Source organism: Berghia stephanieae, chromosome 6, assembly GCF_034508935.2.
Source record: "Berghia stephanieae isolate SIO BIC M18660-M18661 chromosome 6, UCSD_Bste_1.3, whole genome shotgun sequence".
Classification (NCBI taxonomy): Eukaryota; Metazoa; Mollusca; class Gastropoda; order Nudibranchia; family Aeolidiidae; genus Berghia; species Berghia stephanieae.
This window is the reverse complement of record NC_088365.1, coordinates 29,784,100-29,804,346: the sequence shown is the minus strand read 5'-3', so window position 1 is coordinate 29,804,346 and position 20,247 is coordinate 29,784,100. Positions and strand designations below refer to the sequence as shown.

Below are 20,247 nucleotides of genomic sequence, written 5' to 3'. Positions count from 1 at the left end.
AACCTATCCATCCATCTCCCTCTCTCTCTCTCTCTCTCTCTCTCTCTCTCTCTCTCTCTCTCTCTCTTGGTGTGCTTTGTGATTATTTATTCTTATGAGGGAAATTATTTTCGCTTGATAAGTTTCCAATCTTGGACGCCATAAAAACATGCGGATACTGTATGAATTATAAATTTTGGTTCCAAAATGTAAGGTATTCTTAGTACCAAAAACAAACAGAATAAAACAAAAAAATGTTCATTTTTACTTAAAGTTTTATGCTTAGCTTGGAGATATATTAATCTGCATCCTAATGTCGCCTTTGTGAACTGGACATGGATGTGTGCACACTAAAAATGTCTAAAAAGATGGGTTTTGAGCCCGAAACGTCCCGTGTTTGGCATTTTGTTCTTTTTTGAAGTCACATTTGTTTATTGATTTTTACAGTCCACGGCTTCTCGCAGCTTAGTATCACTTAAAAAATATCTACCTATTTGTTAGAAGTGAAATACCGAAAAATCAGAGAAAGGCACCGTATTTCGTCTTGCTGAAAATTGAAAACAAATGAAAGCGCATTGATAGGTAGTTCTTTCAGTTAGTTTTTGAAGTATATTAATAGTAACCAATTTCTCTCCCTCCCTCTCACTTCCTCTCATTTTATTTGTCTATATCTCTCATCCTTAGCCACCTCATGTCCTCTTTCTCTACTCCCTCCGCTTCTGTCTCCCCACCCAATTTCTCCTTCTGTTTATTTCTTTATCGCCACTTCTCTAGCTGTTTATTCTCCTTCACTTGCTCTTCTCCCCCCCCCCCCCCCCCCCCCCCCCCCCCCTCCCCCTTTCCCCTCCATCCAAATGTCATTCTCCCACAATCTCCGCCTTCGATCTCTCTCTCTCTCTCTCTCTCTCTCTCTCTCTCTCTCTCTCTCTCTCAATTTTTTTCTTTCTTTGTCTCTGTCGTTATTCCATTCTTTATCCTGTTTTATTGCCCGGTCTCCAATACCATCAGCGAGGAGGAAAAAGTTACGGGGTTTCTTTAGACCCTATCTTATGAGAACATGTAACACGAAATAAATTGCGTTATATAATTTGCACAGTCCTGGTAAATTTCAAGGCAAACAGTGACGTGCACTTATCTTTCAAAGACCACTTATATGCTCCACACTGACAAAACACTTGTTTTTGTATTTTAGCCAGAAAACGTTCACCGAATAATATTAGAGTCTCTCTCTCTCTCTCTCTCTCTCTCTCTCTCTCTCTGACGCTCTCTCTCTCTGTCTCTCTCTCTCTCTCTCTCTCTCTCTCTCTCTCTCTACCGAGTCACTTGCTCTCTTCCCCCCCCCCCCCCTCTCTCTCTCTCTCTCCCTGTCTCTTACCACTCTCTTTAGTCAATTTCTCTCTCACTCTCTGTGTACACACACACACACACACACACACACACTCTCTCTCTCTCTCTCTCTCTCCCTCTCTCTCTCTCGTGGCGAGTCTTGACTGTTGGCAAAATAGAAATGAAATTAGAAATTAAAAAATGAAATTTGAAGCGCTGGCAATTGAAATAAGCATTCCCTATACAGTCAATGAATTCATTTTGTTCAAGATCCATGTCACAAAGGTCTCTAGGCGTCTACATTAATTTTTTCACACGAATATGAGATTTTCGTTCTTCGAAATCCTGTCACCGTTTGAGGAGAATACCGCAAGCCTTGTTTATTTTGTAACACTAGATATTTTTTAATTTGACAGTGCACCTTTGAAATGGAAGTTAATTTCTTCTTTTTCTTCTTCTTCTTCTTCTTCTTCTTCTTCTTCTTCTTCTTCTTCTTCTTCTTCTTCTTCTTCTTCTTCTTCTTCTTCTTCTTCTTCTTCTTCTTGTGGAAACCTCCAATGTTATGGAGGATCACTCCACAGTTTTTAAGAGATGTCATTGTAAACTTGTTTAAAAAAAAAATAAATAAATAAACTGCACCCAAAACTAATTACAATAGGTAGATTAAAAAGGTCTCGTTTACATTGAAGGAATAATGCCTGATGCATAATATGAATATTGCTGATACTCCAAATACGTGGTTTGATAATTCCCTACAACCTATCCATCCATCTCCCTCTCTCTCTCTCTCTCTCTCTCTCTCTCTCTCTCTCTCTCTCTCTCTCTCTCTCTCTCTCTCTCTCTTGGTGTGCTTTGTGATTATTTATTCTTATGAGGGAAATTATTTTCGCTTGATAAGTTTCCAATCTTGGACGCCATAAAAACATGCGGATACTGTATGAATTATAAATTTTGGTTCCAAAATGTAAGGTATTCTTAGTACCAAAAACAAACAGAATAAAACAAAAAAATGTTCATTTTTACTTAAAGTTTTATGCTTAGCTTGGAGATATATTAATCTGCATCCTAATGTCGCCTTTGTGAACTGGACATGGATGTGTGCACACTAAAAATGTCTAAAAAGATGGGTTTTGAGCCCGAAACGTCCCGTGTTTGGCATTTTGTTCTTTTTGAAGTCACATTTGTTTATTGATTTTTACAGTCCACGGCTTCTCGCAGCTTAGTATCACTTAAAAAATATCTACCTATTTGTTAGAAGTGAAATACCGAAAAATCAGAGAAAGGCACCGTATTTCGTCTTGCTGAAAATTGAAAACAAATGAAAGCGCATTGATAGGTAGTTCTTTCAGTTAGTTTTTGAAGTATATTAATAGTAACCAATTTACTCCCCCCCCCCTCCCCCCGCCTCTCCGCCCTCTCATGTGTTGTATCTACTTTGTCAAAGAAAGCATGTATGCGGAACGTGAAAATTACATCATCGTGTCGTGCTGTTCTGTTGTTGTTTAGCCAGCGACATCTGTATTGTAGTATATAACATGTTAGGGTTCAGTATATTATCATACAAAGACCTGCTTGTTTCTGTCGAGCGGCCTAAGTAAGTGGTGCGTGGTTTGCATTCCTCAAAACAGTTGTCGGGAAGTGGATGTTAATCAATGTTACACTTGCCATTGTTACGTCTCTCAAGGTAGGAGTGGTGTAAGGGCGATAACCTATATTTTTATTTTCTTTCGATGTTACTGTTCATGGATTACCTTTTCTTTGTCGGAGTTAATGTATCAGTGAATATTAAAACGGGTTGATTCGACTTTCGATATCTCTTCATCATTATTTTTATTTTCGAGTTCGGTGTTGGTTATCAATTTACCAATGGTGTAAATGTATATAAAGAACGAAATTGACGTCATTCAGCTCTTTGTTGTTTTTAGACAGCCATTTTATTGATCAGTACTCACTTAAGTCTGTCAATAGTTTTGTGTGTTGATACGTTTTATCCGGCTGGCGGATGTTATGATTATTTTAGCTAAACGCATAGCATCAATACAATTTGACAAATCCTTAATAAGATCATTGCCTGTTTGGGTGGTAGTTTTTTGTGTGTTTGTGTGTGTGTGTGTGTGTGTGTGTGTTCATCTTTGTACGTGTGTGTGTGTGTGTGTGTGTGTGTAGATAAATGTCGTATCCTAATTGTATCAGCCTTGATGAGTGCGTAAATTAAATAGGAGTCAGGTTTTGGTGAAGAGTACTAAACCTGTGTTTGATACCTTAACATGTGAATACTGAATGACTTTGTACTTGATCGTTCACTCCTAGCATGAGCTTCTCAACCAAGCTAATACTTTTTCTCTCTGTATTCCATACTATCCACAACTGGCGAGCTTCATGTAGATTGACGTTTATCGCAGTAAATCATCTCTCTTAAAAATCATATGTTTGAGTTTGCAAACCAGCGACATCTATATATATGAAGTCCTAGTTGCAAACTCATCGCCGCAATCATGCACGATCGCGAACCCGCCCGGAAGCTTCTTCAAAACGCAACGCTCAACTAGATGCTCTGTGGTTTCGGGCTCTTGACCGCAACGGGTACATGTTGGACAGGAAAATCGATGCCGTGAGGCAGGTTCTCGACCGAAGTCGACTCGCTGCCACCCAGTGTCTCCTCTTAGTGGTACAGAAACATAGCAACTCTCCCAGTTTCGAGGAGCCTTTGCCCCCCCCCCCCCCCCCCCCCCCCCCCCCCCCCCCCCCTTCGAGGGATTGAATTCGTCCAATCAGACTTCCATCTCGCATGCGCAGCCCTGTCCGAAGTCAGGGATGCTAAAGTACAGGGGTTGCCTGGACATTTCAGATCGAAATAGGGACACCGTCCATTATGCGCTTGAGAGGGGTATCCCCATTCCCTCTCTCGATCTTATTAAGCCAACCAGTTGTAATAGTCTCCCGCGGACACCGGGGACTGGTTTGCTGCCATTATCACGCCCCATTCTCTAGGCGTTGTTGCCAGCGGTGGAAGATGCTTTGCGTCATATCCAAAGGATGGCTAACATTTTGGTCCTCCGTTTAACATTACAGAAACAGGCTTCATAGTCCCCATATCGCTTTAAAGATGATGACAATGACGGGTAGTCTGATAATTTCGGTCGTATGGAAACATCTGAGAATTTTTGCGGCGGTGTGCTTATCAACATGTCGCTGTATTTGATTTCAGCCCCTCTCTCAGCCCATTTCCCAATTCAGTTAAGACTTACCATCGATTGTTATTACTTGTATTATATATGCCTGTAAATATAAAATCAATACTGTTGCAGTCAGCAGCTTCCTGCACTGATTTGGTGGATTAGCTGTTCAATAATAGAGGAACAAGAAAATGATTGAAATGAAATTATAAAATGTTCAACGATAAGCCTGAATACGTTTGGGATCAAAAGTTATTTTATTTGGTCAAAACTACAGACCTGACCATTATCATCAAGAGAGCAGTTCCCGCGATACGACTCAGGTTACATCGTTTTCTTTTGGAAATCATTTTGTTTAGGTCTTCAGAATTGTAGCACGGTTACTGCCTCCTTAAGGAAAACAATTGGGTTTGCAGTTGTTTGACTAGATAGAAAACGGAAAAGGTATATGAAACAATGCCAGACAAAGCAGAAAGAAAAACGCAGGAGAAAATAAAAATCCTCTATTTTTCTTTCTGCTTAGTCTGGAACTGTTCCATACATATATTTTCAGATTTTTATTTTATACAAGTCCCTGCTCTCAGTTTTTTTTAAAGCAATAGCCATATTAAATGATGGAAGAAAATATGATTTAAAATGTTTGGTTAATTCTGTTTCAATAATGATGACTTATATACTTAAGCGGTTCTTGTTTACAGCTTGCCAACAAAATTAAATGCGACACTTATCACGAAAATAAGAGAGCACCGAAAGTATTGTAATTGTACTGTACCACGGGCCTATCATTCCATTCCAAATTATCATAATGACTGTCCATTGCCAATTTGGATGTCGTCATTATACCAGTATAATCATAACGTGCTCTTGTTTTTATGGTTTTTTTCTTTCCATTTTTCCTCACAGTTACTCACGGATGTATAATAGCCACAATCACTCTGTACCATCCAGATGGGAGGGAGGCCAAACCTATGTGAGTGCAGTTTTTTTTTTTTATCATCATTCATTACTTTTGGTGTTGTTCGTTCATCATCATCATCATCATCATCATCATCATCATCATCATCATCATCATCATAATCATCATCATCATCATCATCATCATCATCCTCATCATAATCATCATCACCATCATCATCATCATTATCATCATCATCATCATCATCATCGTCTTCATTATCATCATCGTCGTCGTCGTTGTACACAACCGCCACCACCACCACAATCATTTAAACATTTTTAACTAACAAATAAATAAATAAAATTAACTAACAACAATTATTGATAAATGAGAGAGTGCGTTACTTCATAGTTTTTAAAATGTGCATTCAGTCCATATTACTACAATAGAAATGCCCCAAGTGTATCTTGTGTGTCCTGTCATCAAAATTATAAAATGAATTTCAGCCACCATTTGGAAGCCATCTTATCCTGATCATGACTGATGTTTCATTGTGTTTCTGTTTACATCTTTAAGAATTTGAATGCTGATTGATCTCTCATTGATCTCTCATCGGAAATTTCAAGCGAGGGGGGGGGGGGAGGGCATTAAATGCAATGTTTAATTGGTATATATCATTTGGGGGGGGGGGGGGGGTGTTTGCAAATTTTCCTATTTCGGATTTTAAAATTTTTTCATCACACTGAAAATTTAAAGCCTGAAATAACCAAAATTAGGTGAAAATGTGACTCATTTTGCTCAGAAATGGTTCTATGATTAAATTTAACTGCACTTCATCCAGATTAATGCATTATAAAATGGCAATTCTTACAAATTAGGCTGGAAATCATATATTTTTAGTTTATTCTTTCGTTTTTTTGTTTGTTGGTTGTTTGTTTTTTTTGTTCATCTTCGGATTTTTGAATTTAAAAACATTGAAATACAGTATACATATTTTTAGAAGTGGCAGGTCGGTTACTCTTCTATGTCAACTATCCCTCGATAGCTTTTGTTGTTGGTGTTCTTGTTTTTGTTGTCTCCTTCACATTGCTCCCTGTCCTGGAATGGGACTTAATTTGGTAAAGTCCTGGATGGGATCCCTCGCTTAAATGGAAACCGTCAACAGTACCTTTGTCGGGGGTGGGGGGGGGGGGGGTATTTTTTTCTTTGTTAAACCACCTGTTGCTTTTATGTATCAGTTTCAATACTTTTTGACAACATAACGTTTCTTTTATCTAAAGATTTATGAGGTAAACATTTTCTGTCCACAACAAGAAATAGATGTTTTGTCTGTACGCGGCAGCGCTGACCTAACCGTTTTAACTAAGATAGAATTTCATGTGGTGGAGTAAAAAAAAAAAATTGCTTGAGTATACTATTTCTGTTGTTAAACGGATATGAAAGGTTTAGCTCGTTCCACTGTTTTGCTCATTAATTACTGTGTGTCTGTAATTAGGTCTGATGGTGCCACCAGGATCTTGATTGCTTATTTTATAATAGTATTGTAGGCAGCACGGTCGTAGTAGTAATTGCCCAATACCCCAGTTATTTACTTTTTGGTGAACCCGTGCTTGTCTGTTGTGTAGAAAAGCAATGGGATAAATAATTATGCTATGTATTGTGCGGACGTTTGTAATGTGTTAAAATATTTCTGTGGGAATTCGTATTGCTTTCCATATTACGGAATGAGTGGTGACAGATTAAGTGGTTATTTATGTTTTTTTCTTTGAGACTGTTTCCTCAACGAGTTTGGCTCTTAAGTATAAATTGTTTACTCACACAAACATGGTACGTGTCACACGCAAACACACCGACAGCTCATGTGTGAGATTGTCAAGTGGCCGACACTCATTGACATCAATCCAATTCTCACCCTCGAAGAAGGAAGTAGTATTAATATATAGAACGTGAGTGCAACGTGGATTCATTGGAGGCGTCAAACAAGGAGTATGGCTGGCAAATACGTCGATCGAACCCAAATCTGGAATGACTTTTATGCGTTTCAAAGAAGAATGACAAATGTCATTTACACAACGTTGCTCTAAGATTTTTAAAAAGTGCTAATACTAATACACTATATAATCTAGACATTGGTGCTATGCGTTGAAGTGAAATGCTCACTATTTGGCCGCCAAACAATCGTAACCAACACCCCGAACTAAGTATAACCTTTACCAGGCTTGCCAACCAGTATGATTTCTCATATTTTAATACGCCTTGAGGTCCAAAATATGATAATATGGGAATGCTGGCTAAAATGTGATAAATACAAAAAGTCAGAGCTTGTAAGAAAAAGGGGGGAAAAGAATAAAAGTATAATAATTGAAGGTCATTAAATATCGACTCCACCTAGATGAAAATATTAATGGCCAGGCAGATGATTGTCTTTGGAATTTAGCATGAGAAAATTAGCATAATTATTCGGGAAATAGATATGATTTATCTTTTCAAATGTTCGAGGTTGGTTGGCAAGTTGCTTTACTTATCCTTTATAATCTATTTTGGAGAATTTAGTATGAACATATCACTCTCCTCTATCCATTTAAAAACAACATCAAAGGGCTGCGTGAGCGGAACTGTTACACCCTTTTAGTGCGGCGTAAACAATAAATATAATACAGTCATCCTAGATGATAAATGTTCAGTGCCAGAGCCGAGTCCTACCGATGAAGGATGAACCCTTTTATTAATAATATTGTGATGACCGATCCCCACGACATGTTGATTACCAGCGTATGACGTCACCCCTACCTCCATCAATACCTCCTGTTGCTGCTTCTGCCCTCTGATCATGGGTTGTATTTTGGGCAATCTGTGCCATCAGTTTGCCGAGGAGCACATGCTGGAAAGGTAGAGACAAGTCTGCCCGCTCTCAGAAAAAAAAAACCACAAGAAAAAAAAACAAAAAACAAACACCCCCCCCCCCCCAAATACATTTAAAAAAAAAGATTTTAACCAGTAAACTCGTCGTTTAAATATCGATCCATTAAAATGACCTTCATCTTAACAAAAACTATCAGACCTCTGCTCTAGAGCTATGAAGTTGAAATGATTGGCCACCTAATGATTATGCATGTTTTTGTTTTGTTTTGTGTGTGTGTGTGTGTGTGTGTGTGTGTGTGTGCGTGTGCGTGCGCGCGCACGATCCCCTTTATGTATTTTCCCATCTCACGTCATATAATGTAACAGTGGAAAAAATAACGATAAGTATTGGATTGTAGGCTTCAGTTTATTAGACAAAGACGGATACTGTGGACTGTGAATGTTTCACCAACGCCACTATCACATCTCATCTCCTTCGTCTGTAGTGTTTCATTCATCCTTTCATCATGTTTTGCTGATAAAGGGGGTACCCCGAAACGTCCACAGTATCTGTTTTCGTCTAATAAATTGAAGCTTACAATTCAATACTTATTGTTATTTTCTTCCATCGAGATTCAAGCAGAAACATTTCATTATAATGTAACAGTGGAAAATTGTTTAATATGTGTTGCATCAGTTTGTTTTTTTTTTTGTTGGGGGGGGGGGGTGAGAAATTATGACACACACACATACATACACACACAAACACACACACACACACACAGAGGGAGAGAGAGAGAGAGAGAGAGAGAGAGAGAGAGAGAGAGGGGGGGGGGGAGTCTGTGAATTCGTTTTTTTTTCTTTTCGTAAAGTGATTCTTTTAATGAATTAATAAAATCAGTTATTGAATTGATATCTTTAATTTATTTAGATGAGGGTCATTTTAATGGATCCATATTTGAAGGACGAGTTTTTGGCCAAAATTTTTTAAAAGTGTATTTATTTACTTATTTATTTAATATTATATATTATTAACTTCGATTGCTGTTTTCAGACACCCCCACCAATCTCCCGATAACGTTGCGTAAGTTAAAATCTGATTCATCACTTTTCTTAGAGTTGTGGTTTTAATAATTGAGCTTTTATATAGCGCAATCTCCACTAAACGTGCTCAAAGCGCTTTTCAAATGGTCTCTGATCAACAACAACACGTAACAAGTAGAACGAGGCATGAGGCCTGTTAGGCGAAATTACAATTTTTTCCGACAGAGACAACGCTGTTACTTACCGCCAGGTACTCATTTTACACCTGAGTACGGTGAGAGCATGTTAGTAAAGAGACTTTTGCAAGGACTCAACTATGTGCCGAGCGAGGCTCGAACCTGGGACCTCCCGATCCGAAAGCGAGTGTCATACCGCAAGACAGCATAGCCGTGTAGTCTTAGTGGTCTCATACATTTTAACCACCTGTAGAATCGGCCAGGTGTTTTCTTGCATCTCATACATTGCACTTTCAATAAGTGCACTGTAAGTAGAGTGGAGATTGGGTTCAGGTTTACTTTAATGACGACAATATTATACAAACTGAGGCTTCCCTCATCCCCTTGATCCTTGGCGGACTAATAGATTAAATAACACATGCTGATAATTAGATAACAACTCGTCGTCATGGATTATTATCAATGATGATGATGATGTTGATGACCACCACGATGATAATGATTATGATGATGATGTAATGATGATACGAGTCGGATGTTTTAAAGACAAACGAGCCAATTCGTGCTCTGTTCACCGCAATTAAACCACCCGTGGTCATGGAATCCTGACCATGATTATGGTGAGCGGATTTATGCTTTAAATATTAGCATTAGCACGAGGTCAAAAGCCATGTGTAAGTAGACTAATGATCAAGGTACGTACCTAGGTTTGGAAGGGGGTTGGTGAGCTGGCTGGTAAGTGGAGCGCTCGTTGAAACTAAACTAACCGATGCTTATAATATTAAATAGTATCGTGTGCGATGCTTTTGTCGTTTAATTTCGTGTTGGTTCTTGGGCATTTTTGTGAGGCAGGTTGTGTTTAAAACCTCTAATTGGAGTCTTTACTTTTAAAAAAATTAATTAAATTGTGAAATTAGATTTTTAATGTGCATCTGATATTATTGGTGTTGAGCGGTGTAGAGGTTCGTGATACCGACTGTACTGCTATATTTAAAGAAAATTTGGTTAAGAAAACAACAACTTGTCTTTCAAATATATTTGTTGACATTATATCTATTTCCCCCTGGCTATGCATAACTCCCGGGTTAGTTTTATTTTTGTATTTTTATTTTATTTATTTATTTATTTTTATTGCCTCTTGTTTTTCTTTTTATCTCTTTTTACCGGAGCACTTATAAAGGGCTGGAACTACCACTGCTTTTGTTACTCAATTTTCGACTTTTTATTCTGTGGTGTGGTAGGTTGTATTTTAAACTTTATTAATAGACCTCATGTCGTTGCTGTGATTCTTTGCCAATATGGAAGTAGTCATTCGATTTATTAAAAAAAAGAAAAAAATAGATATCTTGTGTAAATCACTTCTCTTTTTAATGCTTATCGCTGGTCATTTCTACTTTATCGTGACAATTTGGCGAGGATGCTTTGTTCGTGATGGAGGAACTTTTTAAAATTAGTCTTTACTAGTCACAAGGATGAATTGTTCTTTGAACATTCCTTTGTTACTGATTAAAAAGAACAAAATCAGAACGAACTAGTTCTCGTTTGCTATACTTTTTTCATTGACATTCTATAGAACTCCAACAAGACTCCCCCCCCCCCTCTTTCAGGTGATTATATAAATGACCTTAAAGTGTCACAAGTTTATTTAACGCTACTATTTAATAAAAAAAAAAATAAAAAAAAGAAACAAAAGAGAAAAAAAAAACAGAAACAAATGACCAAATCAAAATATATCAAATCAACACATAATCAACAAGACCAAGCAGAATCAAGGAAGTGCAGTCAGGTCATAATGCTTATGGCATGTTTGAGATCTGTTGATTAGCATGAACCCAATTGCACTGATATTTTTTCACCACATATATTTATATGCTCAGGCTAGCTGGTGTTATTTTCCTTCCCCTTAGATTTTGATGTGTTGAAAAAAATCTACACACGGCCCTATGCGAGAAATGTTATGGTAAATGTTTAAATGTCAGCAAAGCAAAACGTGTTTGATGGTCTATCTTTGGTAACATCGGTGTTGACGGGACTAAAGTTATTGGAACCGTATGTAACCTTTGTGGTTATAATTTATCAGTGGTGCACCAGCCTGTATATTAGTGTATGTGAGGTCTTAACCAGGTCTTAAATTATTATTATTATTATTATTATTATTATTATTATTATTATTATTATTATTATTATTATTATTATTATTATTATTATTATTGTAAGAGAGTTAGCTTACAGCAAGTGGGTTTAATGAGTTCATGAATTTTGTATATCTGGTCATTATATTGAATACTAGAAAATTACTTTCTTTGATCGGTGTTACTTGGTATTTGGGGATAAAAGCATTAAGTTATAGTTGGTATTCATCATTTAGGCGTACGATATTATTTGGGCGTAGCGTATTTGTTATTTGGGCGTACGGATTATTTAGGCGTACGACATTTGATTATTTAGGCGTAAAACTGACCTTTGGTGAAAGGAATTGTGGGACAGTTTACAATAGGATATAAAACAGTGTGTCTGATCAAACGGGGATCATTCTACCTTTTGATTCTGCATTCAACTTGACCATGAGCTGCACACATTAAACCTTTTGTGCTCACCATCATTTATTTGCTTTTACGGACTTAGAAATATTCCACGAATATTGAAAATGGTTACTTAGGCAAAATTGACTTTACATGTGGACTGATTTTACGGATTTGGAATTTATGAAACTGATTGAATTATGACCATGCTATTTGATTTGGATTTGGAATTTATCACAACAAATAAAGCTGTAAGAAATTAAACTTGGAATCTGGACTTATGTTTGAATGTCTTGATGTTGTACATTCAGTTATCATCATCGGCCCTTGAACTCTTTCGTCATTATTAATATCTACAACACAACGCAAAGGATAATACTACCATCTATCAAAAACACCACTATACGATCACAAGCCATTACATATGTGTGCAACTACCCACATTATGCATCTTATTTGGTGTCGTGACTCAGGATTCTTATATATGTTATTTGGTGGCGTGATACCAGGATGTAAAGATGTTATTATTCCGAACCATGGATACACAAGAAATGTATATTGTTGCGGTGTTAACATCTATTAAAGTTTTTGTGAGACTCGAATTTTGAAGTGAAAATTGTGAACAGATAGGAAAATAGTTTTATTTGGGAAAGAAATGAATATCAATTTTGAAGGTGAAGCAGTGGAATTATTTTGTATTGAAATATGAAAAAAAATATTGAAATTATAGATGATTCCTAAAATTCTGACAAAAGACGATATTTAAAAAAATAAATAAATATACTAAATAATATTTAAATTAAGAGTCACAGATAGAAAAGGACATTTAAAAAAAATATAGATATATAGGGCAATATATTATATTCAAAAAGTGAAAACAATATATTATAGAACGGCAAAATAATAATAATAATAATAATAATAATAATAATAATAATAATAATAATAATAATAATAATAATAATAATAATAATAATAATAATAATAATAATAATAATAATAATGCATTGATGCTATACGTATTTTATTTAATTAAAAAGAAGAGAGGGAGAGATGAAAATAAAATTGCAGTATTTAAATGAATATTTTAGTGCGTTTTATTTTTTAAAATAAATGAAAATGCGTTTACTTACAATCAAGCGTTTCGGAATAGATCTTCGAATATTAATTTGTACCGTTAATGGCAATGTTTTGTTAATATCAGTAACAAAGATGTGTCGATTTTTATTTCAATTTTTGTATGTTACTGTTGGAATTACATAAACAGTTGGTCCATTATTTAATGTTGTTACGTTTTATTTTCTGTCAAAATGACTCAAGAAGACGATGGCAATAACAACACGTCAATTAGAAGTTTTGATAATTGAAAAATGTCTTATGGTATTTATTGTTATATTACAACATCATTGATTATATTTTTCTCCCGTCGGTAGGGATGAATTGGTAAGTTGATATTGACTCTTTGAGATTCATGGGTTCATGACAAAGAGAAAAGTTTTATACTGTATCTGTTTGTTTTCTTGGTAATAAATGTGTGGTTAATGCAGCCAAGTAATCGACAACAGAGCTAATTATATATTGGTAATGAGACATGGCGTTATTATAGATTACATAAGACATTTTGATTTATCACCGAAAATTAAGTTGAAATGATTTATGCGGAATATGAGTCAATCGTTTGTTGTTTTGTTTTGTTTTGAAACGCGTTTCATCGTGATTTTTAAAAGGAGATATATTCTCATAATAACGGAATAACGACTTTTTGTTTAAAGTCGGAGAATTAAAAGCAGATAATACAAATAAAATGACGGAGTATTAATTATTATGAAAGACAGATGTCTTTTAATTGGAGTTAAAATGTTATTACGGAAGAATAACAAAATATTGAAAATGCATTATCATGTCATGTGAGCTGATAATATTTGTGACACAAGTGGTTAACTTGTTAAGAATCAGCGAATTATAAGTAACCCATATGGTAAAATGCTGTAAATGCATATTGGGTAAATAAGCGCAGTGATGTAAGACGCGGTAATTAAAGTGCACACGGTTTAAATTACGAGACGCAGGAATGAGGCGTTCGGGAATATTTTATTTTGCGTTTGATTAAAGCGCATGGTTTAACATTATGAAATGATGCAGAAGGCGGAGAATTTTTATAAATACGATGCGCGTGGTTAAAGCGCACACAATTATCAATGCTATATTAAGAGGCGCGAGATAACGTCGCAATGAGTTATATGAATATTTTTATAAGCCGAAGGCAAAGGCGCGAAACATTGAATTTTTATTCGTTTCTGCGAATATTTTGATTATCATATTTTTCTCCTATCGATTTGCTGTTGTAATTCTAATTAATATTTACTGCGTGGTTTGAATTTAACATTAATATAATAAAATGTGAAACTGAGTTGAAGAAGAAGTTACGTTCAATTGTCAAATCTTAAGTATGTAATCAGTCAGCCATCAATTGAAATGGTAGGAAGTGCTACACATATAATAATGATAAAATAACAAAATCATTGTTTATTAAATTAGGGAATTTTCTAAGGGGAATAATTCGAGATAATCAAATACAGAAGTAGTGTTTGCACTAAAACATGCTATACACATCACGAAAGAAGACACTTGCAACCATCAGTCATAACGGAAACGCTGATGACAACGACAGAGCCAACTCAAACAAAACCACAACAGAGGTCGGGAAATGTCCTAATCCCTTTGGTCTATCCACGAATACCTTGAAATGGAGTAACAATCTCGACAACCACTACGCCATTGATACGTCCAGAATCAACACAATCTACAGACTACAAACTACACAGCAACCTCAATTACATCGTACCTTTCAACTTATACAAACTTGACAGAATTCATAAAATAATATCTGTATCAACACAGATTTCTTCCATGAACCTTTTTATATTTACATTCTTTATTGAACAATTGGATTACTTGTATTTACTTCTACAACAACAATACCCAACAATGTACGACGTCAATAATTACATAAACGTTCAAGATACGATTGTTTTTACAAAAATGATGTCCAATTGTGAACAATACTACTTCCTTCATATGCAGTGGTGAGCGTATTCAAATTTAAACTTATGTCAATATACAAGTGTGCAGCACCCATATCTACAACTTATAAACATTGAATATTATAATAACGCCTGTCTTAGTATCATTGTAAAAGATAAAGGCTATATATGTATATAAGACAATGCAGGAAAAAGTATCGCAAAACGCCACATGAGCGATTTCCTTGGATTCATTATCATATGATATTCAACAACCTGCGTTCAAATAACGAAAATATTGTTGACCTTATTCGACCCTACTACATACACTACTAGACTACGTTATTGTTACATCATCTACCTGGTGTGTGGACTCACATCACCCACCGGAACTCTGCAAGATTACATCATCTACCTGGTGTGTACTCACATGCCACCTCATCGAAACTCGATTAACAAACACAACAATTACAACACACGACCTCTGTCGACTACTACACACGAACTCTTTGTCAACACATGGCTGATTTCACAACTTTCTTTTGACTTGCTGGATAAGTCAAACTTCATTTAATTCAAGATCTCGCACACAGTTAATCTTGAATTTTTACAATTTCATCTACAATGAGACTCAACGTATACACAAGACAACCACAAATATCAACGAGGAGAATCGACCCAGATGCCGGAGATGAATTGATTACAGCGACGTCACAAGACCAAGAAACAACCCAACAGGTTAAGCATACGTTTGCTACCTGTAGAGTCTTTTTTCGTCCCAAATTCAAAAGACTCGAACAAATACAACACACTAATTGCAAAAGTTGGTCACTTTAGTAACAGCCCACAATCACATACTATGTTAGATTTTACTTATTTAGTTATTTACACTGTACTAAATATGAATAAGTCGGACAGACTAATGACCGATTATTTACAAACACTAAATATGTGATGTGAACAAGCCGGACAGACTATTGTTTGATTATTTATTCAACGCTAAATATTTGAATGTGAAGACATTATTGTGATAATTCTAAGACATTTACAGAGGAAAAAGTTTTTAATTAATTAACAATAAATAAAGTGAATTTATGACACTTGGGCTATTCAGTGACCACAACACACACAACAATGCAACACGTAGACTAGATACAAACACCTCAACTCTTCTAGTTGATATATTTTTTTCATGACATGAAAACTCATTCCAAATGGAGACAATGACTTAATTAACAATTACTGACAATTTTTACAGGATGACCATTCTCAAAACGAACGGATTACTGAGAAATGTGACCTCTGATGGATGACCACAAAGAACAATTTGATATCAATGTAGTTGTAAACTACACCCTGATGACTTAAAAAGCTTTAAAAAATTGAAACACCAACAATGAACAATGAATGATAATAACTTCAACTTGAATTTTAAAATGATGATAATGCTATTATTATGATTTATTTTTAAATCTTTTTTATTACTAATTGAAATATAATTCTTCGTATATGGATCTAGATGTCTATAATACATTATTTGTACCACATATTATAAGTAGGAATTAATGTAATAATGTTGTTTAAATGGAAACATACAATATAAGGGAATATACAAGGTACTGGTTTTGATATGTCAGTAAATGAGTAGACATACATGGAAGCTGAGATTATCACCCATGTCGTATAGAGTTGAATTTGAGATTGAATAAGACAACGTGAGTATATCACAAATGGAAATTGAACCATTCTTTTTCAAGCAAGAATATGGATATATGATGAAATATGACGGGAATTAACACTTGTATTGCTATGAAGATGGAATTTAAGATGAAAAGATAATTTTTCTTTGAACTTTTAATTAATTGATATTTTACGGTCGATGTTGTAATACCTTAAAAAGTATAATCGATATTTATATATCTAAATTTCAATCATCTTTGGTGTTGGTAAATTTAAATTTTAATCACTTTTAATTGATCATTATCTTATTATCGATGTTGTAATACTTTAAAAACTATAATCGATATATACATAGATGTTGTAATCAACTTTGATGTTGATTTATCTCAAATTAAAACTTTTTAAAATATTTAACTGGTATAAGTGTTGTCATTTTGATAAACTATTTCTTACATTTTATTATCTAATTCTAATTAGACGTTGCTTATAGATTGATCTCTTACTGATTTTTTTTTTAAATTGAAATTGTTTTTTTACTCAATTTAAATTCTAAGCAAGGGGCGTATGTAAGAGAGTTAGCTTACAGCAAGTGGGTTTAATGAGTTCATGAATTTTGTATATCTGGTCATTATATTGAATACTAGAAAATTACTTTCTTTGATCGGTGTTACTTGGTATTTGGGGATAAAAGCATTAAGTTATAGTTGGTATTCATCATTTAGGCGTACGATATTATTTGGGCGTAGCGTATTTGTTATTTGGGCGTACGGATTATTTAGGCGTACGACATTTGATTATTTAGGCGTAAAACTGACCTTTGGTGAAAGGAATTGTGGGACAGTTTACAATAGGATATAAAACAGTGTGTCTGATCAAACGGGGATCATTCTACCTTTTGATTCTGCATTCAACTTGACCATGAGCTGCACACATTAAACCTTTTGTGCTCACCATCATTTATTTGCTTTTACGGACTTAGAAATATTCCACGAATATTGAAAATGGTTACTTAGGCAAAATTGACTTTACATGTGGACTGATTTTACGGATTTGGAATTTATGAAACTGATTGAATTATGACCATGCTATTTGATTTGGATTTGGAATTTATCACAACAAATAAAGCTGTAAGAAATTAAACTTGGAATCTGGACTTATGTTTGAATGTCTTGATGTTGTACATTCAGTTATCATCATCGGCCCTTGAACTCTTTCGTCATTATTAATATCTACAACACAACGCAAAGGATAATACTACCATCTATCAAAAACACCACTATACGATCACAAGCCATTACATATGTGTGCAACTACCCCAATTATTATTATTATTATTATTATTATTATTATTATATTTATTATTATTATTATTATTATTATTATTATTATTATTATTATTATTATTATTATTATTATTATTATTATTATTATTATTATTAGTATTGTTGTTGTCATTGTTTTTGCTGTTGCTGCTGTTATTAATGTGTCCAAAGAAGGCCCATTTAACGACAGGAACAGGACTTATAAACATTTCTGTTTAAAAATAGCCTCGTGGAAGATGATAGCAATGATTCGATGATAATAAATGAATGAAACTCAGGAGTGTCTCCTATATTATAGCATGCTATATCCGACCTTATGTAAGGCACCAACCGTTGCTAGAAGGGTTGCAACTTCCAGACAGATGCTCTGTCTGTAATCACGATGTATCACTATAGCATTAGACACACACACATACACTCATACACACACACACACACACACACACACACACACACACACACACACACACACATCTTCAAGGAGAAGACGGAATCATGTGGAAATAGAGACTGTAGCCTGAGTTAATAAGATATTACAGATCTGCCTATTGTTCAGATACAATCGGAAACAGATATTGTGAATATTTTTGTTTTTCTTCTTTCCTATCTATTTTTGGTGAGACGTGGGTGTAATTTGGGCAAACTCAGATTATTTTCCTCCCCCACAATTTTGAAAATTGCTGCCAGATACCCCCCCCCCCCCCCCCCGGATGTATTTTATGATACAGGAACATTGGGACTTAAAATAATAGAAATAATAATTATGAGAAGTTATATAGCGCATTTCCTTGATTATTTATTCTACCCAGCTGGCTATAATTAACGAAATGTCCACTTCAGACAATAAATGTCGCTGCTTGTATTTTTACACATGCACTCTTATTGTATCCGTCACCGCCACGACCTGTGGACCGGTACTGTCTGCGTCGAGTGGGATCATTTGCAAAGGAATTGGAATTTGACGTTTGATTCCTGCCAACCCATTGCTAGTACCGTTCAAATATTATTATAAAAGTAATGTACTTCCTCAGACTGCGATTACATCATGTTATATATGGAGCGACGGCTGGATGGTCCAATGGATAAGGCATTGTACCCGGAAATACCCCGCACTCGAGACTAGCTTTCGCCATCGCAGTTCTTTTTCTATTTTGCATGAAATTTAACCTTTATTGCCTTCCTTGTGGAGCTACACTGCGGCTAACGTCTTGATCTGTGTTTTTTTTTTTTTGTGTTTTTTTTTTTATTTTTTAATATTATTCTCTTGAGACAGCTCCCACAATTATATCCTGCGTGACGAATAAAGGAAATTTCAGACGAAGCAGAAAATAATTATTAGAAGCGGGTGTCGTGGAGGTTTTGGCATTTTCTTATTTATTTATTGCATCACTACTCACGTAGAACCCCCCCCCCCCCCCCCCCCACACACACACGCGCGTTCTGTTTATCTGTTGGTGTTAGTGCTACCAGAATGATTACAGGTGGTATGCGTGTACTATCTGTGGAATCGAGATACCTACTTTACCTTGTAGACTTCCGCCTTAGCTTGAGATGCTGTTTTATTTTGTGGAGTTCTTGGAGGGGGAAAATTTTATTATCGCTTGGGGTATTTGTTGTTATTATTGATTTTTTTCTTCCGTGGATGGAGTAGGTGTCTTCAGCAAAATGGATTAAAATGATAGTTAACGGTAAAACTTTGATTTGTCATATAATAATAATAGTTGGAATTTTTTTTTCAATCCTTAACTTTGACATTGCTCAAATTGAATGTTTTTGGGCGTTGCTCAAAATGAGTGTTTTTCTTATAAACATGAGTGTTAGCGTTTCACAATGTTCCACATATTCTGCTATTAGAGGAGCAAAATTTCCGTTGAGTGTATAGTTTGGAGCCCTTTTTCGTGCCAGCATTGTTAAATTACGAATTCACTCCAGGTACTCGTTTAGTCTACATTTTATTCGACACCGAAACCAAATTTTTACAACCAATTCCGGTCACTATCCATGTTCAATATCGCTTAACTTTGTGATAAGGCCTAGCACCACGCTGCTGATACTATACTGCCGTATTAAAAAAAACAAAAACAAATAAATATATAAATAAATAAATAAATAAATAAATAATAATAATAATAATAATAATAATAATAATAATAATAATAATAATAATAATAATAATAATAATAATAATAATAATAATAATAATAATAATAATAATAATAATATAATAATAATAATAATAATAATAATAATAATAATGATA

At 35.1% G+C, this 20,247-nt stretch overlaps 1 protein-coding gene across 18 annotated transcripts in view; it reads left to right on the top strand.

Annotated features, from left to right (window-relative positions):
* The window catches only part of LOC144974815 (uncharacterized), a 109,335-nt gene that overhangs the window by 34,729 nt on the left and 54,359 nt on the right, over positions 1-20,247 (top strand). For 16 of the 18 annotated variants that reach the window (XM_078918119.1, XM_078918125.1, XM_078918114.1 and 13 more), the window contains exon 4: positions 5,385-5,451. In XM_078918119.1, coding sequence (XP_078774245.1) covers positions 5,385-5,451 — 67 coding nt within the window. Of the gene's footprint in view, positions 1-2,799; positions 2,990-5,384; positions 5,452-19,561; positions 19,676-20,247 lie in introns of those variants that run through there. The other 2 variants (XM_078918131.1, XM_078918130.1) reach the window with 2 other exon arrangements.